The 23179-nt window shown below is 40.1% G+C and overlaps 1 protein-coding gene and 1 long non-coding RNA gene across 6 annotated transcripts; one reads left to right on the top strand and one right to left on the bottom strand.

Moving 5' to 3' along the window:
* Nucleotides 1–755: 755 nt before the first annotated feature.
* On the bottom strand, nt 756–9770 carry LOC129349873 (uncharacterized). Of its 3 annotated transcripts, none has more exons than XR_008603053.1 (4): nt 9669–9770; nt 6962–7077; nt 4481–4606; nt 756–2654 (listed from the first exon to the last, which is right to left on the bottom strand). It is a non-coding gene; the product is annotated as an uncharacterized LOC129349873 (long non-coding RNA). The 3 variants fall into 3 exon arrangements; XR_008603054.1 differs by lacking the exon at nt 9669–9770 and adding an exon at nt 3335–3380 and having other exon boundaries at nt 6962–7305; XR_008603052.1 differs by lacking the exon at nt 9669–9770 and having other exon boundaries at nt 6962–7298.
* On the top strand, nt 8937–22915 carry septin2 (septin 2). 3 transcript variants are annotated; one of them, XM_023295021.3, is made up of 13 exons: nt 8937–9090; nt 9983–10026; nt 10847–10961; nt 13951–14037; nt 14184–14307; nt 14506–14640; nt 15561–15678; nt 15910–16011; nt 17279–17424; nt 17989–18111; nt 19111–19171; nt 20203–20293; nt 21684–22915. In XM_023295021.3, exons 2-12 carry the CDS (start codon nt 10003–10005, stop codon nt 20281–20283), a joined length of 1116 nt encoding a protein of 371 aa, XP_023150789.1. In that variant the 5' UTR covers nt 8937–9090; nt 9983–10002; the 3' UTR covers nt 20284–20293; nt 21684–22915. The 3 variants fall into 3 exon arrangements, with proteins under 3 accessions (XP_023150789.1, XP_023150790.1, XP_035797292.1); XM_023295022.3 differs by having other exon boundaries at nt 8938–9090; nt 17989–18072; XM_035941399.2 differs by having other exon boundaries at nt 8977–9085.
* Nucleotides 22916–23179: the final 264 nt, after the last annotated feature.

The following is a 23179-nucleotide window of genomic DNA, read 5'->3' as shown; positions in this document are numbered from 1 at the left end:
AAGTCAATAAAACATTAGCGTCAGTCAAATTGAATGCGTCAGTGGATGGAAGTGGTGGTTGCCTTGTGCTGCTCTTCACTTCACTGCAGCTCCATGGCTCCATCTGCTGGACGGACAGAAGTGCAGCAGCTGATGGCAGCTTCTTTGACCTCACGCTGCTGTCAGACCCACAGATTAGGGTTTATTTCAGATATATATAATAGAAAATAGTAATTAAAAAATAAGCTGATGTTGTATTTTTGCAGCAGTGAGTTTTACAGGGTTAAGAGCAACCAGTCAAAGGTTATTACTGAGGATTTTAAACAAAAACATTCAGGCAAACAGTTAACATCATAGGGTGCCTGACATGTTTGTTTTTTTTCCGGGTCGATACAGATTTTTTTTGTAATCAAGGAGATCAATAACCAAGATTTGGAATCACTACACATTTGCAGAAAAAATAAAGTTTTTGAACAGCACATAAAGTTAAGTTAAAATTAAAATAATCACGAGTTGCAGCCTTTGCTTATTTATGTTTTACATGCTGAAGTTGTCCCTCAGTGTTTCACTGATCAGATTGTGCTGTGGGCAGGAACAAGATCAGAGGGAGGCAGCTGCAGCAGACCCAAAGTAGTTTCACATTCATTTATCTGCTCAGATTTCAGGGGGCTTTTTTTTTTTTTTTTTTTTTTTTTTAAAGAAATGGGACCAATAATTAAAAACATGCTAAATATCAGATGGGATCATTGGTGTCACAGGACATCTGCAGACACAGGTCAAAGATTACAAGGAGTTTATTTAACGAATGAAACTAAAACCAACACAGAAAGGATAACTAAACCAAGGTGAAAACAAAAAGGGGAAACCAGACTAATTGTAGGAGAAAGGTTCTGGTTTCAAAGTCTGTGGTCTGGCAGAGAGCGGAAGAATGAAGAACCGGGCCTTCGTGGATTAAGGTGATTGAGAACAGGTGAATCAACCCCCACACCTGTGAGAGAGATGGATGGATGGATGGATGGATGGATAGATGGATGGATGGATGGATGGATAGGTAGGGAGGTAGATGGACCATAGATAGATGGATGGATAGGTAGATCCTGCAGTGGGGAAATTTTCAGTGTGGCAGTAGCAGATAGGAAAAAAAGTTAAAAAAAAAAAAAAAAAGCAGCACTCAGTGCACAGATATAAATAGATGCTTTCTCCTTAGAGAAGAAATAGAAATGCTTGAAAAAAAAAAAACTGTGAAATTGCACATATTGACTTATTTACATTTTATTGCAGTTACTTCATGGGTGATCTGAACTACTGGGAGCAGGCTTGATTGAACACAGTCTGACTACTGCAGGAAGGAAGGACCTCCTTCAAACATCGTGGGTGAAGCAGTCTGTCCCTGAAGGAGCTGCCGGTGATGGTCCTGTTTCCTGCAGGGGGTGGGAGATGTCCTCCATGATGGACAACAGCTTTGTCATCATCCTCCTGTCTACCACCAGCCGAGGACAGAGCTTGCTTTCTTAACCAGTTTCTTTAGTCTCTTCCTGTCTGCAGCCGTGATGCTGCTGCTCCAGCAGACCAGTCCATACAGGATGGCTGATACCACCACACAACCATAAAAGGTCCTCAGAATTGCTCCCTGCACCCCGAAGGACCTCAGTTTCCTGAGCAGGTGAAGTATGTTCTGACCTTTCTTACACCGTGCGTTGGTGTTCTATCTCTAGACATGTTTGAATGTCTTTATCAATAAATGCTCAAACATATGTTGAGTGTCAGCTCAGCTCTTTGTTCCATACATGTAAATGTTCCTATGTGATTGGTGTCTTGCAGTCAGAGTGTAAAGAATTGAAGCTGTCAGAGGCTTTCTGTGGTGAAGAGGCTGCAGGACATCAGCTGCTCCAACAGGTGAAGCCTTTGTTCTTTGGCTCCAACCTGAAGCAGCAATAAATCAGCATGAGCTGCAGCTTATCCACCTCATAGAGTGTATAATAAAGAAACCAAGAGGTTTTAGTTGATAGCTGTCGCTAGCAGTGTGTTGTTCAGGTTGTGAGGAGAAGTAAAAAGCTTACAGCACCTGGTATTCCCAGGTAGTCTCCCATCCAAATACTAACCAGGCCCAACCCTGCTTAGCTTTACAGATCAGATGAGATCAGGTGTATTCAGTCTCAGAAACAAACCTGACATGATTCAGATCTCCACTCACACCTTTTATTTGTCGTTTGGTTGCGCCAGTACTAGTTGATAGCATCATTTAAGCAAAGTTAGAGCAACATCTTGTAGGACAGGTGGTATAGAGGTAAGTTTTTTGCCTCCCCGGTACCTTAGTACCTTTATTATCTTCACTTCCTTAATACTTTTGTGTACCATCATTTACGAAAACTAACAGCTACACCCAGTAGGAAGGATAGTGCAGTGGTAAGTTATCTGCCTCTCATCCAGGAGGTCCTTGGTTGGAATCCAGCTCAAGGCTCTTTTTACACTTTGGCTGCATGACAACCTCTTGCAACCATCATTCCAACAAACTCCACCAGGGACCTTGTGTGACAGATAGCTCACACAGAGAGTGTGTGTCTGTCATGTGGATGGTCATGGTTCGAATCCCCGCTGGGAACCTTGTGGAAAGGCTGTGGTCTGTGGTGTGGAGTGTCAATGGATTGGATTGGACTGGACTTCAAAGATGGATCCTGGAAAAAAGGAAAACAAGGAGATTTACCCATAAGCAAGGCACGAAGGCACGAAGGCACGAAGGCACGAAGGCACGAAGGCACGAAGGCACGAAGGCACGAAGGCACGAAGGCACGAAGGCACGAAGGCACGAAGGCACGAAGGCACGAAGGCACGAAGGCACGAAGGCACGAAGGCACGAAGGCACGAAGGCACGAAGGCACGAAGGCACGAAGGCACGAAGGCACGAAGGCACGAAGGCACGAAGGCACGAAGGCACGAAGGCACGAAGGCACGAAGGCACGAAGGCACGAAGGCACGAAGGCACGAAGGCACGAAGGCACGAAGGCACGAAGGCACGAAGGCACGAAGGCACGAAGGCACGAAGGCACGAAGGCACGAAGGCACGAAGGCACGAAGGCACGAAGGCACGAAGGCACGAAGGCACGAAGGCACGAAGGCACGAAGGCACGAAGGCACGAAGGCACGAAGGCACGAAGGCACGAAGGCACGAAGGCACGAAGGCACGAAGGCACGAAGGCACGAAGGCACGAAGGCACGAAGGCACGAAGGCACGAAAAGATTTTTGGCAAATTTTGCCCAAATGTAAAAAAAAAGCTTGAGCAGGGTGGGGGATCAAACCTGTACTCTCCAGGTTCCAAACCACCACCACTACCTCTGGACTACCAGTCCTACATACCCAAATACAGGCTTTTCTTCTATTTGTCAAGGCGGTGACATCAACACTGAAAGAAAAAAAAAACAATCCACAAAATCAAAAAAAGAAGATAATCTACCTACAACTTTTAAAGAACACGCTAAAAAACACAATACTAAAAAGTCACACTCTTCTCCTCATCACTCATTTTTACATTTTAACACAATTTCAAAGCCACACAAATCACATTCTTCATGTCAAATCACTTCTCTTCACTACAAATGGGAGAGAACAGCAAACAAATAAAATACAACTTATGGCTTAAATATCTTCAAAATCTCTTTGCTATTCCTCTACATTCAAATTCCTCAACACCACTCAACAATCACCTGCAGGATCTCTTACTTCTTTCTTAGCTCTGACAAAACATCTTCAAGACTCTGAGAAGACAACTCATTTTCAACACATTTGCTGCTTCGTCTAAGTGTCCACACACATCTCCAGTCATCCACAGGCCTCACCACTGATCAGCTGCACAAACTTACATGTTAAACTTCTCCAAAGATAAAATACAGGCCCTTCTGTCTGATCACAACTTTTACTGGTGGCTCATATTTCAAGTTCATTTCCTTGCAAAGTCTTTATTTTGGATTAAAGTGGGATCTGTGACCAGGCAGATCACTTGTTTATTCTTAGCATTTGGATTTCACTGACATTCCTGTCATGTAGAAAAATAGAAATATCTTTGCATTGATTCAGCTAAACTAACTGCAGACACTGAGAGGCGTAAAGTTCAACAAATGCTGTTTTTATTTACTTCACTGGTGACATCAGTAGATGCTTGCAGTGAAACCACCACTGCAAATATTTATGCATTTAAGTATTACAACTGAAAACTCCCTACAAACGTCCACTTCTAACACCACAAACATTGTCCAGAGGAAATGATATTAGCTGAACATAAAAACATGTAAAACAGCTCTGATGCTTTCATCCTGAGCTCCACTCAAACATTTCACTGTGCAGCAGCTCAGCAGTTTGTTTAAGAAAAGCATTTAGGTTCAATCTGTGAAGCCCAAAACCCACCAGCTTTGAAAAATGACACCATTTACCAGAGTCACAAACTGTAAAAACAGAAGGAATTGTTGGATTTTCTATGTGAATGTGTCGCCTCTCTAGTTAACTCACCCGGTTACGTCTCCATCCTGACGCTGCTCTGCTGGACCGGAGCTTCTGGACCAGCCGGGTGGACCTTCCTTCACAGATCTTCCCGGTGGGAGTGATTCTGAGTCGGCCTTGGTTGACTGCAAACTCCTTAAAATGGACACATGAGAGGAAATCGTGGACAAATCGATACAACAGCTTGTTCGGTTTGTCCTGTTCTTAAATGGGTAGAAAACTGCTGAGAGCTCTCAGTTCAATTCAATTTTCAATTCAATTTTATTTATATAGCGCCAATTACAGTCAAATTGTCTCGAGACGCTTTACAGAACCCATATGCCTGACCCCCAGAGCAAGCCAAAAGGCGACAGTGGCAAGGAAAACACCCTTTTAACAGGGAAAAAACCTCGAGCAGAACCCGGCTCTAATGTGGGGGGAACCATCTGCCTGCTGGCCGGGCGGGTTGAGAGGGACAGAAGAGGTAGAGAGGTAGAGATAGAGGGGTAGAGGTAGAGATAGAGGGGTAGAGATAGAGAGGTGGGGGGTGGGACACAAGGACCATAAAACACAGCCACACATCTGAAGCATCCAGCTCTGGGACCAGGGACACTCGGAGAAAGGACACAGAAAGAAACAGAGTGAATGTAATGCAATAATGGTATATGTAGTAAATACATAGGTAGTTAGAGAAGGGCTCAGTGCATCAAGAGAGGTTCCCCAGCAGTCTAGGCCTATAGCAGCATAACTAGGGGCAGAACTAAGGGACGTCAAGAGGGGAAGTCAGTTGTGCAAATGAAAACACAAGCATACCCCGTCAGGGTCCCCCAGTCAGCCCTAACTATAAGCTTTGTCGAAAAGGAAGGTTTTAAGCCTGGTCTTAAAAATAGAGAGGGTGTCCGCCTCCCGAACCCAAACTGGGAGCTGGTTCCACAGGAGAGGCGCCTGATAACTGAAGGCTCTGCCTCCCATTCTACTTTTAGAGATTCTAGGAACAACAAGTAAGCCTGCAGTCTGAGAGCGAAGAGTTCTGCTAGGATAATATGGTACTATCAGGTCTTTAAGATATGATGGAGATTGGTTGTTAAGAGCTTTATATGTCAGAAGAAGGATTTTGAATTCTATTCTAGATTTAACAGGAAGCCAATGAAGAGAATCCAATATAGGAGAAATCTGATCTCTCTTGCTAACTCCCGTCAGTACTCTGGCTGCAGCGTTTTGGATCAGCTGTAGATGTTTCAGAGAGCTATTGGGACAACCTGATAATAAGGAATTACAGTAGTCAAGCCTAGAAGTAACAAATGCATGGACTAGTTTTTCTGCATCACTCTGAGACAGGATGTTCCTGATTTTCACAGTATTTCTCAGGTGGAAAAAGGAAGTCCTACAGATTTGTTTTATGTGCGAGTTAAAGGACATGTCCTGGTCAAAGATAACACCGAGGTTCCTCACAGTAGTACTGGAGGCCAATGTAATGCCATCCAGAGTAGCTATATGCTTTGAAAGCAATTCTCTAAGATGTTTGGGGCCAAATACAATGACTTCAGTCTTGTCTGAATTTAGTAGTAAGAAATTATAGGTCATCCAGGTCTTTATGTCCTTAAGACAATCTTGCAGTCTAGCTAGCTGATTAGTTTCATTTGGCTTCATAGATAAATACAATTGAGTGTCGTCAGCATAACAATGGAAATTAATACAGTGCTTCCTAATAATGTTGCCTAAGGGAAGCATGTATAATGTGAACAGTATTGGTCCTAAGACAGAACCCTGAGGAACTCCATGATTAACCCTAGTATGCTCAGAAGAGTCATTGTTGACATGCACAAACTGGAACCTGTCTGATAAGTAGGATTTAAACCAGTCCAGTGCTGTCCCTTTAATGCCAATAGAATGTTCTAGTCGCTGTAATAAAAGTTTGTGGTCGATTGTATCGAATGCTGCACTAAGGTCCAATAAAATAAGTATAGAGACCAGTCCATTATCTGACGCTATGAGAAGGTCATTAGTAACTTTCACCAGAGCTGTTTCTGTGCTATGATGCACTCTGAAGCCTGACTGAAACTCTTCATACAAGCTATTCCTTTGTAAATGTTCACATAATTGATTTGCAACTGTTCATCCATCCATCCATTATCTATACACCGCTTAATCCTCACTAGGGTCGCGGATTTGCAACTGTTCTTTCCAGAATTTTGGAGAGAAATGGGAGGTTGGAAACTGGTCTATAGTTGGCTAAAACATCTGGATCTAGAGTGGGCTTTTTAAGTAAAGGTTTGATTACAGCAACCTTAAAAGCCTGTGGTACATAACCTGTTACTAGAGAGAGGTTAATCAGATCTAACATTGAGGAATCAGCTCTGACAGAGTGTTGCTCTGACTCCATGTGTGACTGAGGCTGGAGTGAACAGAGCTGCTGCTGCTCAGATGCAGCTTCTTATTAGCACAACAACAGACGCTGCGTTCACTACGTCTGTGGGTGTGGAGCTGATAAAGAGGATCTTCACCACTGACCTGAGCTGCTGCCACACGGTGAGACGTCCAACAGAGTCACTGAGCAGCTGATGATGAAGAAGATGAAGGCTTCAGGAGGAGGTGGAGGAGGAGAAGCTGCAGGGCCACATGAGACACTGAAGAGACAAACCAGAAATGATTCACACACTAGACATGAAGAAAAGAAAACATCAGAGAGTGTAAAATACAAGAATGAGTCCTGAACATCACAGGCGTAACCCGTAGAGCTACATGACCACACATGTTCTGGTCTTGAAAACGTGTATTAATCCAATAGAAAGTCTAGGGGTAGGGTTAGGGTTGGAGAGGAAGGTCCTTACAGTTGTAATGAAAAAAATAGGGTAATTAATATTACACATAAATATTTTTAATGTTAATACTAAGCAGCCGAATATTCTGAGAAATTAATCCGTGGTTTTTCCTTCAGCCGTTGTAGATCTAGATAACCTAAAGGTACAGTGCAACCACAACGGCTGAAGGAAAAACCCCAACTTTATTCTAAGAATTTTTTGGCTAGTGTGACTTAATATTAAATTATGAAAAAATGTATAATTTTATATCCATGTTTTTGGTACATTGCTACTGTCAGGACCTTCCTCTGTAACCCGAACCCTACCCCTAGACTTTCTATTGGATTGATACACCTTTGCTGACAGCCAAAATGTGTGATCATATAGTTCTGCGGGTTAAGCCACTGACGCATGTAGTTGGTCCTCAATGCTGAGGCCCTGGTTCGATTCCCGCTTGCAACCCTGTGCTATATTAGTTGTTCTCATTCTTATTTCTACCCCATTGTCTGGCTGTCTCTCACTACGCCTATCCATCAATTAACTGCAAAAGACTACAACACTTATTTACAAATTTCCTGTTTATTTATTAAATACAATTCTTTAATTTCTTACTTTTTTCCCCCCATACTTTATAAAAGTTTAATTGTCTTAACTTTTTCCCATTTATTTAATTGCTTCTTTTTTATGTATTTTCTTTCTTTAATCTTCTTCTTCTTTCTAGAATTTAACACCAACCTTCAATTTTGGGTCATTTTTAGACATTTTGAAAAGCTATCAACTCAAACAGGGTAACACCGACAGATATGAAATTCAGCCAGGATGTACTCCAGGCATGGGTGATCAAAAGTTATCAAAATGCTCCACAAAAGTCTGAGGGCGTGGCCATGGCAGGCTCCCAAACTTTGATGCTTCGACATGACACATCAACTGCTGTGTAACTGCCCTAAACATACTCTAATCTGCCTCAAACTTTACATGTATGATCAGAGTCCCGCCCTGATGACATTCACATGCTGAAATACAGCCACAGTCATAACGCCACCTGGTGGATAGAAGGAAAAGCTCTATAACTAGCCTGGACATGGTCCGATCTGCCTGAAACGTTATATGTGTCATCAGAGTGCGGACGTGATCACATCCATAGGCCAATATACACTCTCGGTCGCAGCGCCACCTGGTGGACGTGCGTGGATTCGACGACGAGCATGGATGCGAGGACCCGTCCAACGCTGCTTGCAGCTTTAATTTGTAATTCTTTTGCTTCTTTATGCCTTAGCTGTTGCCAGCTGTTGTAACATGGAGTTTTCTCTGGTAAGGGATCGATAAAGTTCATCTTATCTTATCACTTCTTTAGTTTATTATTGTGTTTTCTTGCTTTTCTTACTGTCAACTTGCTGCTGTGACTAATAAAGGATATTCTATTCTATTCTATTCTATTCTATTCTATTCTATTCTATTCTATTCTATTCTATTCTATTCTATTCTATTCTATTCTATTAAAAACTATTACATTTATCAAAATATTGCACCTTCTGTCATCTGGATATTGCTCTTGGCTATTTTTCAATAAATATGTCGATTAATTGTTTAGCATATAAACCGAGAAATGGATGTTTATAGTTTTAAATGCAGTTATATTCACTGAGATTGTTCTCTCCTGCAGCCACAGTGGCTCAGTGCTGCTGCACATCTCGCCCAGTGCATTGTGGTCTCGGAGCTAAAGGAAGCTGCAGCACCGGAATCTGAAGAATTTGAGGTGTCCGCCAAGTCCGCTGTTCATCGGCAGCTAGTCCCTCCGTACCACCGTCTACGCCATCCTCTCTGCGGACACGCTGTAAGGTAACACCGCTCTTTCAAGCCCTTCATCGCTTATTTATGAGCGAGTGTCTCGTCGCTGTGTTTATCGCGGTGTTAAAGCGACCTCGCTAACGTTAGCTGCTGAAGTGAACATCCAGCAGGAGAAGCTACTCGGCTAGTTAACGGTTGACGCTATGCTAAGCTCACTAGTTGACTGAGCTGCTAGCCTGAGCTGTTAGCTTAGTAAATAGTGTTGATTTGTGCTGTCCGTTAGACGCTTGGTTGTTATTAAAGTAGCTACCAGCCCGCTAATTAATCAGCTAATATCACCGTGTTAGAAAACTAGCTTAGCTTAATGCTCATTGTGGTTAGCGTTTCACATTTCTGTGGTAACTCTAGGCTCCTTGAATTAACTCAACCGAGCTTCTCAACTAATGTGTGCACACTTTTATCTAATCAGCTGGAAACAATAAACTACTATATATGGCTCGGTCATACAAAGAGGTGGTTTCAGCCTCTAGCTGTGGGTGTGTTTCTGAGAGTTTCAGATCATTTAAAGTGTTTGAAAAAACACCACCTCACTACACAAAAGCAAGCAACAAAGTAGTAAACATGCATACTCCATATTATAGGTCTGATAGGATATAACAGTATAAGCATGGCTTAATCCTTTATCCTGAAATCATAGCGTTGTCGTGGGACGCAGCTGTATTGCAGCCACACAAGCAGGAAAAGAGTGTTTTGTGGTGAGACACTGTGACAAGCCATTCTGAGCACGAAGCACACTTCCTGCCTCTCACACTGACTGTGAGGCCTGCAAGGATGTGACTGCATGAATTAACTGTTTGTCAGAGAAGTTTAGAATGTGGCACAAGTGAAGGAAAATTGATTTCCCATAGTGGTTGTTGTTGCATCTCACTGTGTATCTTTTCAGGTTTAAACAAGGAGAAAAAAATGTCTCAGGCCGACAAAATGAAGGTAAGCTGCATGTAAAGTATAAGCCAGATATTCCATCTGAACCCATCATGGTATGCTGTAATACAAGATTCCTACCTGTGCTTCAGTGGCTTCCCTTTATTTAGAATGAGATGTTAAGATTGTGTATTGCTGATATGCACCTTTCATTGCTTCATCGTTGATTATCTGGTTTTGTTTTGAATCTATAACTTCAGTTTTTCATGTATGTATTGTTATGCTCAGAACAAATCTGTGTTGTTACTGTGAATGTATGTCAGACACTCTCGGGTTGCTGCTCGTCATCCTCATAACTCTCTGACAAAGCTTTATGTGGTTTGAAAGGGCCAAAGGCAGTGTAACGGCTCACTGCTTATCAAACTGATCAGTCTTGACCTTTGCTGAAAGGAGAAAACAATGGAGGGTTTATGCATTTTACAGGACTGAAAGGCATGCTGAATAAAGAATTTAGACGTTTTATTTTACTGCTGTTTAGCACGGTTACAGGGGCTGTTAAATGTGTTGCTCTGACCTGCTGTGTGAAGGAAAGGACCATAAACTGGATTGATGGAGAGGTGGAAGGGTGTTTTGCAAATAGACTGCAGAGGCTCTCATTGCTCTTTTGAATACCCTGTTTGTTCGTGAACAGATGTCTCCTCAGTGATTTCAGCTTCAGCCACCAAAACTATGTTCATCTCAGCCCTGATTTATCTTTTTAAAAAACTGTTTGAACTGAAGTAGTAATTATGTTAAAAGCCACCTTCTGTCATCCGAAGTTTTACCATCACCAGACATGTTTTTTGTAAAGGTCATGACTCTCCTTTTCTTTTTTTTTCCTCTACAGCAGGGCCAGTTCACCAACCCTGAGACCCCAGGGTATGTTGGATTCGCCAACCTGCCTAATCAGGTTCACCGCAAGTCAGTAAAGAAAGGATTTGAGTTCACCCTTATGGTTGTAGGTGAGTGTATTCCCACTTTTTGTCTCTTTTTTTCTTGCCGTTAGAAGATGCTGGTGCTGTTTATTTTGGAAAATGATAGTGTATTTCAGTGATAACATGGTTCAAGCGAGACAGGAAGATTAAACATGGACGTCGCGGAATGTGTTTAGATTTTTGGCTTATGCTTTTGGGAGAAATTTATGGTGGGATCTTGGATATTCGCCTAAAGAATATCCAGTTGTTGCTGTTATAGGCTCTTGCTTTTAAATATCTGCTCTACTTAACTATTTGCCAACTGTTTGCTTCTATACCTAAGCTGATTGTTCTGTGTTTGTGTGATTCATGAGTGCATCTTGCCTTGCGTGAAGCTTTTTTGATCAGTTGACAGCTTCACGGCACATCTGTGTAGTTGCTCAGCTGGCGTCAGCGGCGGTGTAAACTCTTGATGTGAGTTTTGTGACTGTTGGTTAGAGGGGGGAGGGTAGAAGCTCCCTTGAACGCTGCTCATCCTTCTGCTTTAAAATAAACCAGAGAGGAATGTAGCCTGTGTGCCTCAAGGGACTGATTCACACAGTGGACAGTGAGGCCTGCTTGTCTTTCTGCTGCAAGAATACTCATCGAGTGCTTATTTAACCCTCTGCTTGACCCTAGGCTCTTAAATAAATCAGCGTTTTCCTGTATGATTAGCTAGCTCGACTTCTGCTCCACAGATAGAAATAATAATGGTGACAATGACAGTCACAATCATTATTCTCCTCTATGGTCGACACTTTCCCTTGTGCACCTGAACCTACATTCTGAAAGTTTCCCGTAAAAGATGTTGGGGCAAATTGCCAGTTCAGGATGTAGAAAAGCCTTTTGTAAATCTTTTGACGCAGCCCTTGGTGGGAACCACAGTAGCAGCATTCCTGTGAAAAGCACACTAGCAGCTGTTTTGTCTCAGCATCCATAATGTGACCACGAGACTTAAGGAGTCCTACATTTCAGTACAAGTAGTTACTTGTGACTTCCAAGTAGCTACTGAAATGTTGTTGCTTTAAATGCCTGCTGTGATTTTTTTGGCTCTCTGAGAAAGAGAAGTGGATCTGTAATATTAAATAAAAGACATTTGTTTGATGTAAATGTCTCTTGGCCTGATTGTCATACAGCTGCTATTTTGTTTGACTGTAATTCATATTAGGAAAGCAAGTTTATTTATGTAGCTCCTTATTATACACAGAGGTTATTCAAAGTGCTTTACAGACAAAAGAAAGATCAAGAATTACATTTTTAAAAAATACTGAAAAATGAAGTAAAGCATGGAATAAAAATTAAAGCTGAATTAAGTGCACACAGTTATAGAATAATGGAAACTGATTGAGTAAAAATGGCTAAAAAATACAAGAGAGGAGAAAAATAAAAGCATGTAAGCGATCAAATGTACAATACAATAGAGAGAAAAAAAATAAGGCAGTTTACATCAGACTTAATAACACTGTTTACTTAAAAGCAGTGGAAAAACAACAGTCTTCGGTTTAGTCTTAAAAATGGCCACAGTTGGGGCAAATCTAAGTTCCAACTTCCTGGTTCCAGCAGTGGGCAGCGTAGTGACTGCATGCTATTTCAGTTTTTTTTCTGGTCCTAACTCTGGGCGCCACTAACTAACGAAATCCCTGCAGATCTTTTAATTCTTTAAGAGTCGCTGAACAAGTCAAACATGTGGGTGTCAATCCAAAGGTCTGGAATCAGGCTGCAAGTTTGTATTTAAAAGATAATCCCCGACTTAATCAGTAGATTCTGATTGTTGCTGTCGTTGCGCATCCTGTGCTTATGGTAGCTTTAAGAGCCCGAATTATACTTTTTGGGATTTGTCCCTTCAGGGGTATTTTCTGGAAGGGCACCTTTAAGAGACAGGAGCTAAAATGAAGCATTTCAGACGATAGGAGGTGCTGCAATATACAGTACAAGAGAAGTAAAGCGTTTTTTTCCCTTTAAACTTACTTTAAAGCATATTTTATTGGACCCAAAAATGCATTTACTCACCTGTGAATATGGGCTCTTTAACACCTGCTGTTGGTATACTGAAACACTGCTAAAACTGTGTGTTAAAATGTGAGAAAAGTTTGAAGAGTTTTGAGGATCCTACGTTTTTTGTGTGCAGCAAGTTTTAATTTGATATCAGTGTACAGTTTATCTATAATCAGATGATGTCAGCAGAGAAATTTTAACAAAATCTGTCTGTGTCTTTGAATGCAGCATAGCAACAGAGTAAAACTGCGATATAATAAAGTTCTTACTTGGCAACAATATTGCTTTAGACTCAAACTAAAAACCTAAACAGCCAACTGACAGTTTGGGGAAAGATTAATGCTGAAGTTAGATTTACTATCATGTTGATGTGTATTTCCGTGAGGCCTTGTGTGCGCCACAGACCGACGCCTCGTTTCCTGCAGCAGAGTGAGGATCTCTTTGTTCTTTTTGTTCTGAACTCTGCATCAGAAGAGGTTTACAGAACTCGACAGAGCAATTTTTAGCAATCTATTTAGGGCAATATTCATTTATTTCATCAGTTTGATCTATTTTGCTTATACTGGTGTTGGCAGCATTGTTTCAGTCTGGGCACCTACACACACACAAACACACACACATACACACTCACATGAATGGATTACATTTCAAGTCCAAGCTGTCTGTACAGTTTTACTCATTGTGCACATGAAACCTGGAATAACCTGCAGAACAATCAGAAGTTTAGCTCATTTTAACCCTTAAGGCCACTTGGGTTTCTAATTTCATCTTATTTACCTCTAGTTGCTCTCCTTTTTGTTGATCATTTGTTTTTAAATCATTGCTGCTCGAACGGTTTTACTGACTTTGATTTTAATATTTCTGTTTTTATTCTGATCCAGGTTTTTTATTTGTGTGCCTACATCTTTTATTTTCTTACTCTGCTGTACTGTAAATGAGGCCTTCATACCTTTGAGGAACCGAGTTTAGATAAAAACTGAATGATTTCCTCTGTCGTCTAAAGGTGAATCTGGACTTGGAAAATCCACCTTGATCAACAGCCTTTTCCTCACTGACCTTTATCCTGAAAGAGTCATCCCCGGAGCAGCAGGTACAACACAGACACACTAAGTGCTTTAATACTACTGTGCTATTAAAAGCCCCATATAAACACATTCATCTTTGACAGAGCCGCTCGGTATAAATCATGGACTGACCTTGTCCTTATATTTTGTTATTGATCTTTCCTTCCCATAGAAAAGATTGAGAGGACGGTTCAGATCGAAGCGTCGACGGTAGAAATTGAGGAGCGAGGAGTGAAGCTGCGTCTCACTGTGGTAGATACACCAGGATACGGTGACGCTATCAACAGCCAGGACTGGTATGAAATCATTTCATGGTGGCAGCTGATGAGTAGATGAGATATTTTTACATTCACATGATGCAGTTATCTGGGACAGTTAGAATATGTGTGTTGAAATGTGTTTAATCTTAAGGATAGCAGGAAAATGTATTTTACATCTGGGCTGTCAGCATGTATCCTGTACGTTAATTGTGACATATTTTTCTTTCCATCCAGTTTCAGCACCATTATCAGCTACATTGATGACCAGTTTGAGCGCTACCTCCATGACGAGAGCGGCCTAAATCGTAGACACATCGTTGACAATAGAGTTCACTGCTGCTTCTACTTTATCTCCCCACTCGGCCATGGGTATGTTCCACCATATGCACTTGGGCCAATTTATAATTGCGGGACTTTTTGTAACATAGTTGATTGGTATCGTAGTTGATATTTAGCTGTTTTCAGGCCTAAAATAAACATGCTATAACCAAACGCCACATGGCATTTTTAGAGAAAGAGTCTTCTAAATATTATATGTACAATTGAGTAAAATAGAAATTGAAAGTCATTTATCAAGATATTATGAAGGTATTGTAGTAAACCTGTTGACATGCCATAAATCCACACTTGACTCACACACTACTTTTTATTAAATAACTCAGAAAGCCCTGGAGTCATGCCAGTCATGTGGAGCAGGTCATGTGATTTGGAATTAACACACTTCCTTGAGAGGTGTTTTTGTAATGGGTAACTTAGTTGAAAGTGATTTCTCAGACGCACATACAGTTTGTTATTTTCCATGTAAAATTTGATATATTGCCAAAAAAGAAATATCTGTCATGATTATCTCAACTCAATAAAAAGAACACAATCAAAACAATTTTTGAATAAGCTCATTTTATTATTGTTTAGCTAATTAGAAGGTGGCTGTTATTAAATGCGGATGATTATTTAGTTGACATTTTAGTGATATCCAGTCATTTTTTTTTTATTAATAAATGATTGTTTCCATAATAAATAATTATGGAATTTGTAAAGACATGATCATAATGAACATAAATAACATTAGTTTTTTTTTACTTTTAATACAAATGTATGCAACATATATCCCACTTCAAAAGTCCCTCGATTATACATTGACCTACTTGTACAAATATTGTATATGTTTCAGTTATACCGTCAAGGTCCTCTTTATTTTACTAAACATATTTAATCTGCTCTCATTTCATAAATTTTCACTTCAGTTCTTTGTCTCTTTTCCCCCTCTGTCTGTTTCCTGTCCCATCCAGCCTGAAACCTCTTGATGTCCAGTTCATGAAGGCCATTCACAACAAGGTCAACGTGGTTCCTGTCATCGCTAAGGCCGACACACTCACCCTCAGAGAGAGGGAGAGGCTCAAACGCAGGGTGAGGACAGTAGAGTTACCTATTGTTCGGGGACTTTTACACTTCCTGACGGAAACAGTGGTTAATCACATTGCTTTAGTCTTCTGGTGTATAAAAATACTGCAAGTTCGCTGTCAGCGCTACATGAGATGATTGCTAACGATCAAAATGTTGTTGTTATTATTTCTGTCAAACCTTGACTTGAAACCATATCAGACAATAACTGTTGTTTGTCACTTTTGTATTGGTAAGATTCTGGATGAGATTGATGAGCACGGTATCAAGATCTATCACCTTCCTGATGCTGAGTCAGATGAAGATGAAGACTTCAAAGAGCAAACTAGGATCCTCAAGGTAACCTCTCTGTTTTCTATTAAGTGTTTCATCCCTGAATGAATTCTAAGATTTAAACAACTGTGTTATTTATTCATTTTTAACTACCAGAGCAGATTTTTTTGTCAAAGAGGAAAGCAGACAACTTTAAGTCAACTAATACCATCTTTTTCAGTATTTCTTTTAAGTGTCATAATATAAAAATCAAAAACAAACTGGTAACCAGTTGATAACCAGGGTCTCATAAAGGATGTCGGCGTCCTGTGTCCCTAAATACAAATCAGGCAAAAAACAAGGTAAAATAAAAAATTAAATTTTGGGGGTGCTTTTTATTACTCTAACTTTACTTCCTCACGTCCTTTCTCCTCCATTAGCCAGGAAATCATCCTTTCTCTACCATTTTTTGTATCATTTATTTATTTATGTATATTTTTTTGCATGGACATTGCACAATTAAAAGTAATCACAACTGAGATGCCTAGCAAGTAATTTATATATCTTATCCACAGGTAAATAGAAAAATAACAACTATGTAATAAAAACTGCTTTATAAAACCATACAATATGTAAGAGATCATTATTGTAAATTAATAAATAGAAACATGGAGGATCTTCCAGGCCCTTCAATGCACCGTAAGGAGTAAGGAGAGAGAAGGCATTGGCAGGAGCTTAGAGCGGAGAAACACAGGTGTATCCTATAAGGAAGTCTTTTATTAAGTGGCGTGATGTAGAAATGCTGCACATTTGTGGGTGTCAGTTTGATAATACAGGTGATAAGCCTCGAAACAAAGGATTTCTCGTTTCACAGCTTCTGCTTTTCTCTCTCTTACATCCTTGCTGGGAGGAGGCACAAGTTAATACGTTAATAAAGATCCTTATCGTTATGTTAGCATAACGATAAGCGTCCTGTGTGCATGTCATAATGTGCATTTCTATCATTTTAATACTATGATAACATTTTTAAGAAATTTCTGTCCAATAAATCACCACAAGGCTTTTAATTTGAAAGCGTTACATTAAGTGTTGAGTTTCTATAAAGAGTTACACGACAACTTTACCAAGGATAACAGGAATGGTTAAAAGAGGATTTGTTCTAAAATGTGACCAGTCATAGTTACCAAACAGATGAAATTAGAAATAAAAACCTGCCTCTAAAACAAACATCTTACCTTCTGCAGTTGAGGTGAACAAAAGGCCCCAACGACTATTTAAGGAAATACAGTAATTATTTATGTTGGCTGGCTGAAGCATGACAGCAGAAATATGAACTACTACTCTGCTTGTGTAGGCCAGCATCCCATTTGCAGTGGTCGGATCCAACCAGCAGATTGAGGCCAAAGGAAAGAAGGTCAGGGGCCGCCTGTACCCCTGGGGAGTCGTGGAGGTGGAGAATCCAGAACACAACGACTTCCTCAAGCTGCGGACCATGCTGATGTGAGTGGTAGAGGAGATACAGAAAGCTATAACCTAAAACTTTACTTAGTCTTTACAATATTGTGATGGAAATATTGTGACATTGAGAGTTATAATTCCTATAGAAAGTATTCTCTTGCCTTGGAAGTTTTCCCCATTGGCTTTATTGTTACCAGAATTTTTAAAAAAGACTCTTTAAGGTCAATATTTATATAGTCTCTTCTTTTAAATTTTGTATTTTTAATTAATTGGCATTACTTTGTTGAAATTTGTTTCCACTTTGACATGAAAGAGTCTTTAGAGCTGAATACTTTCTATATGCACTGTAAAAACCTACTGAACTGTGTACGCAGCCTATTCCTGTTTTCCACAAACGCAGTGGGAACATTTTTTAAAAAATAGCTTGGTAAAACTGTCAAAGTAGTTTGGCAGGATGCGTTTAGCATTGGACTATTTTGTAAAACAAATTCTCTGAAACCTGACAGCCTCTGTCCCTGCTTCAGAGGGAGAAAAGTGGAGCCCGAAGCTGTCAAAATGTCTGTGCAAGTATATACATTGTTGTATGACTTTTCTACAACCTCACAGAACCCACATGCAGGATCTACAGGAAGTAACCCAGGACCTGCACTACGAGAACTTCCGCTCGGACCGCCTCAAACGGGGTGGCAGGTTGTCCTCCCATGGTTACGTTCTGCCTCTGTCTCCTGCGTACGTACTTGTCTGTCAGCTTGCTTTTCTGCACCTCCCCCATCTCAAACAGCAAAGCTCTTATGAGAATCTACAGTAATCATGTTGAGTACATGGACACTTCTACCAAGGAGCAGATGAATAGGAGTTGTTCCTGTTTAACTGGATCTCGAGTTATTTCCTTTTTTTGTACAATGTTGTTGAACTAGTATCAGTTCTGTAGTCAAGTAGCTCTAACTCGTCATTTTGCATGTGAACTACAGCAGTGGGGCCGTAGAAACAGTCGGTAGAACTGAATTTAATGCTGTGGGCTGTAGTGGGTTATTGTTTTTCATGGTTACTTTATAGGTAGATGAGTAGCATGTGTAGTTTGCGGGTTTTACACAGGACCACTGTGTGTTTCATTTAACATAGTGTGAGTTTATCATCATTTAACCCTTAATGTAGACCCCAAAGGCTGTTTTAGACTTTCTTCTAAAGCCAACCCAGGATAAGGGAGTGGTTTTACTGTCTTCACATTGCCTCGCCATCTATCCAATGATGGCTGGCTGGTCTTGATTTGTCCAATCCCATGAGTGGACTGTTGGAGGTACTGTTTTTGTTTTTTTTATCATCTTGGGGGAGGTAACGCTGTTCCCCTAACTTTTGCTTCTTTCCTAAATCTCCCTGTTTTCATCTCTGTAGTTATTTGTTATAGATGCCCACTTTCCTCTTGTGAGCTTTCATTCTGCAAAGACAAACTAACCCACTGACCCCTTTTTCACTTTCTCAGTGTGGCTTTTGTAATGTTTGCTTAATGCCGCTTCAAATTTCAAAACATGCACTCATGCAGACATATACATATCCTCTGCTGACTCATAATTCTTTATAAATAATCTCGCAAAATGATTGCACATGTTTAACCTTTGTGACTTGTGCTTTTACCCTAATAATGACTTTGTTAGTTTGCACATATTCTGCAGAACTGTCGATTGTGTAATACAAAGCATCACAGTAACTGTAGTTGTGTTGCTGACGCAGAAAGGGACCGGAGCCGGAGGAAATGGACAAGGATATGATCCTGCAGGAGAAGGAGGCTGAGGTGGGATATTTCAGACTGCAGTATTTTTTGGGCTTTTCAAAAGAAATTTGGAACATGCTTTGACAATTGTCCAGCTCTCCTAACAGAAAAATCCAATGCCTCATTTGATTTTGTGCCAGGAATTAGATGAGAGGACTAATATTGCAAATAGATGTACAATGGGCCCCCCCGCGATAGACGAAAGTGCCGACCTCATTTATTTTATTATTTATTTATATTTTAAGGATTTATAAAATGCTACTACATACGAGAGACAGAAGAGACAGATGCTATGGTTGCTGAGCCAATCAGCACCCAGCATTGTACGCTGCACATTTTATTTCGATTAAATATTCAGCCTAGCTAATTTTGTTAAGTGTTATGTTGTCAGGACCGGGAGTGTGAAGTGTGTTTGATGACTTCCTGCCGCATTTTTAATAATACTGCTCTCAAATGTCAAAATAAAAGCATCTGCCAGTTGCAGGGTGCATAATAGGGAGCTGTCCTTTCTCCAGAGTTGTTTTCAACGCAGCTGCCACAATAATAAATAAATAAATATATATATAGTATATATACCTACATACTGCAAAATCCCACGATATGGCAAAACATCCGCAACACCAAATGCAATTTAAAAATCCGTGATACAGTGAGTGCGAAACGTGAACTGCGATATGGCGAGGGACCACTGTATTTCTCAAGATGCCAACCTATTCCCTCAACGTCACATACACTGTCCTATCAGTCAAATGTACATATTGGAAACAGTCAGCATGTAAAAAATGATTGATGTTCTAGTTATCTTTAACTCACAATGCATAACTAAAGTCTTTATCGAGGCGTTCAGTGTGGGAGCAGATGTTTCTAGTTGACTAACTTGGAGACAGTTATAAATTGATGATGCAGTTAGATATACTGAATGAAAAGGCAAACAATCTATAAATGAAAACCTGCCATCTATATTACTTCAAAAATACAGCTGTAAATGTCCCTTGTTCTTGTTCCAAGTTGCTCCCTGTTATACATATTGTTTTTTTGTGTCATTCCTACAGTTGAGGCGAATGCAGGAGATGATTGCCAAGATGCAGGCCCAGATGCAGAAGCAAGACGAAGGAGATGCCCCACATGTGTGAAAACCCTACGGTAAGAACAAGTACTTGACTGCAGACACACTGCATGAACAGTGGGGGATACAGTGTATTGGAGTCCACACTGAGTTGAATTGAGATAGCCCCTTTTAGACGTGTTTTCATACAATGGCAACTGAGCATGTCTGAATGAACACTGTGCTCAGTTTTGCGTAAGACCGAAAGAATCATCTAATTAGGTCAGACTAAGCAACATTTCTGTTTCACTTCAGGTCACTTCAAGTCAGAACTGCATTCGGTTATTTAACGGTTAAGTACGCATCAGATTATGACAGAGTTCAGGATGTGTGACATGATTTGGGGAGTTTTTTCCACTTGTTGGAAACTATACATGGTCAAGAAACACACCAGTGAGCAAAAGATACAGTTTTCAAACCTAAATTTAAAAAACGAAATGTCCATTAAAATTAAAATCTGACAGTGAAATAACAGCACAATAAAAAATAAAACATGCTATCCAGGTCTTAACAAAATGTTTGGAGTTTAGTCTGTAGGAGTCTTTTCTCGTGGTTTATGAAATACCTGCAGTACCAAACAGCAGCAGGATCCATATGAACCTCTCTGAAGTCAGACTTGCATGCATTTACACATGTTGAACAGCATTCATGCCTTCTATCTATCAATCTAATGGCAAGTCACACTGTGTACTTTTGTTCACAACAGAAAGATAATCTGTCAGGTACAGATTCACAGTTTATGAGCTGCAGCTGAAGAATTTACTACATAGCAGTCATACTCAGGTGAAGTTTTGAGCTCCGTTATGGATATTTGCATTTTACTGCTGGTAAAAATCTGAATTTTGGATACTTCTTCTTCATTCTGTTCCTACTTTATAGACCCATACTACATATAATGTGCTTTTATTGCTTCTTTTCAACTTCTTTATAGATGCTAAACTAGATTTTGTTGTGATAGTACTTGACTTTGTGCACTGACGGTAAAGTTGAATCGAGTGTGACATGACCTGATTTTTAAACTAACAACCAAAATACAGCAACAGGTACAAGTGTTACAATAAAAATACATTGTAGGTTGTGGAAGTTAGTTAAATTATGATCACAATTAAATAGAATTTTCAGTATTTGGGAAATCCTGAATAAACTTTTAGTTATTGGGACAGTTTAATAAGCTTTTCTACAAGTTAAGTCAGTTGATATACTGTCCAATCTCACATGTATGGCAAATATCACCCATGTACTGTGGCTTATACATCTGAATGACGCTGTGAGGAACATTAATGTAAAACAGAATATCACTTTAACAGATAAATGGAGCAGCAGTGTTACATACATGCATAATATGATTTGTTTATCTTAAGTTGCTGGTCTTTTGTGAGGCCTGGTGTGGGTTTATTATGTAACTTTATCTCTTCTTTTCCCTTCCAGGTATTTCAGCCACTGCTTGAGTTTGACCAGAGAGAGATGGGAAAGGTGTGAAAGTTGTCTGGTTATTGACTCCTACTGCTCGCCACTATCTTTATTTCAGTTCCACACGAGGATCTGGAATCGTCTTTTATACATACAGTAAAGTATATTCAAACAGTGTTATGTTTATATATTTACACACGGTTCTATTTCTTTGTTTTGTTTTTATAGTATCATTTTACAACAAACCTTTTGCCAGTTACTCAAATGAAGTCATGTGAGCCATATTTTAAAATGGCGACACATATTTTATTAGGATGTTCTGTTACTTTTTCCATTTTATTTTGTTACCTTGCTTTTGTTGCTATTCAGAAAACCAAAGTATTGCTGCTTCCATTCAGTGATTTTCAGTCCTAAAACATCCCTCAGAGCACGCGCTAATGTTTGCTCAGTGAAAGAGCTTCTTTGGGAGAGCCAACTATGGTGAAAACTAGTAGCAGAACTTTTTTTTTTTATTCTGTTGTTACACAATTATGTCACTATTATTTCTGTCAAGAGAAAACATGATTTTGGAGAGCCTCTGGTTATGAGTTGACCACACAAGCTTGCCATTAAATAGGGTCTTATCCTGCTCAGTGTTAATCATGTTATCCCTCTTGCATGCTACTTCAAGTATGTCTGGTTAAAAAAAAAAAAAAAGAAAGGAAATGGAATTTCTAGCAGTGTTGAAGTCAGCTTCTCCCTTTCCTGTCTCATCCATTAGTGCTGTTTTAACGTCAGTGTTGCCACATTCAACTGCCTACAAGTGTGGTGAAGCTGCTTTTAGAGTTTGATAGCAATTAAACTGTGACCCGTAACCTCTTACAGTCTTCCTGTTCGCCTGACAAATGAAGGACAAACAGGCGAGGCATTGTGAGGCCTGTTTGGTGCTTTCAATTAACACATTTACTCCACGTGCCCTCTTCACTGTTGAGTGAAGTCTTGTGACAGGAGCAGTGACTGCGTAGTGTTTGTTGATTCAGTGAGATTTTAGGACGTGTAAACTTCTACCTGTCCCGACTGCTGAGCACTTTGTGGTTTCCGCGACCGCAGAGATTTAAAGGTGACCCGATGAGGTCGATGTAGCCAACGTTCCCCTCACCAGCCGAGATGCGAGTTCTTGACATTCCTCTTTGTGCTGTTTTTACCCAACATTAAAGTACCAAATATTGTTCTTGATGCTTATATTGTAATAAAGGTTTTATTAAACTTCAGCAATCTGACTAGTTTGCGGCCTTTTTTAATCTATTTTTTATCATTTCTCATCTCAGTAGAGGAATTTTACTCAGCAAAAATCTCCTTTTAAGTCTATTCAAGGGTCATCACTACCATACCAAACAAAAATATAAATTCAGCATGTACTATTTTATTGAATTCTATTTATTCTTTTTAACACTTATTACACCAAGAAAAAACAAGCCCAACATGGTTCTACCAAACTGCTAGCTGGTCGCAGCAGGAAACGTCTTTCTACCCCA

This window comes from Amphiprion ocellaris, chromosome 10 (assembly GCF_022539595.1).
Source record: "Amphiprion ocellaris isolate individual 3 ecotype Okinawa chromosome 10, ASM2253959v1, whole genome shotgun sequence".
In the NCBI taxonomy this organism is placed as follows: domain Eukaryota; kingdom Metazoa; phylum Chordata; class Actinopteri; family Pomacentridae; genus Amphiprion; species Amphiprion ocellaris.
This window is presented reverse-complemented; position numbering and strand designations above follow the sequence as displayed.

What these genes read in the sequence shown, in the direction of transcription:
- septin2 (XM_023295021.3), top strand. Translation starts at nt 10,003, where the DNA reads ATGTCTCAGGCCGACAAAATGAAG. An exon ending in GTTCACCCTTATGGTTGTAG is followed by an intron (nt 10,962 to 13,950) that starts GTGAGTGTATTC and finishes TGTCGTCTAAAG; the next exon opens with GTGAATCTGGACTTGGAAAA. An exon ending in GTTCTGCCTCTGTCTCCTGC is followed by an intron (nt 18,112 to 19,110) that starts GTACGTACTTGT and finishes TTGCTGACGCAG; the next exon opens with AAAGGGACCGGAGCCGGAGG.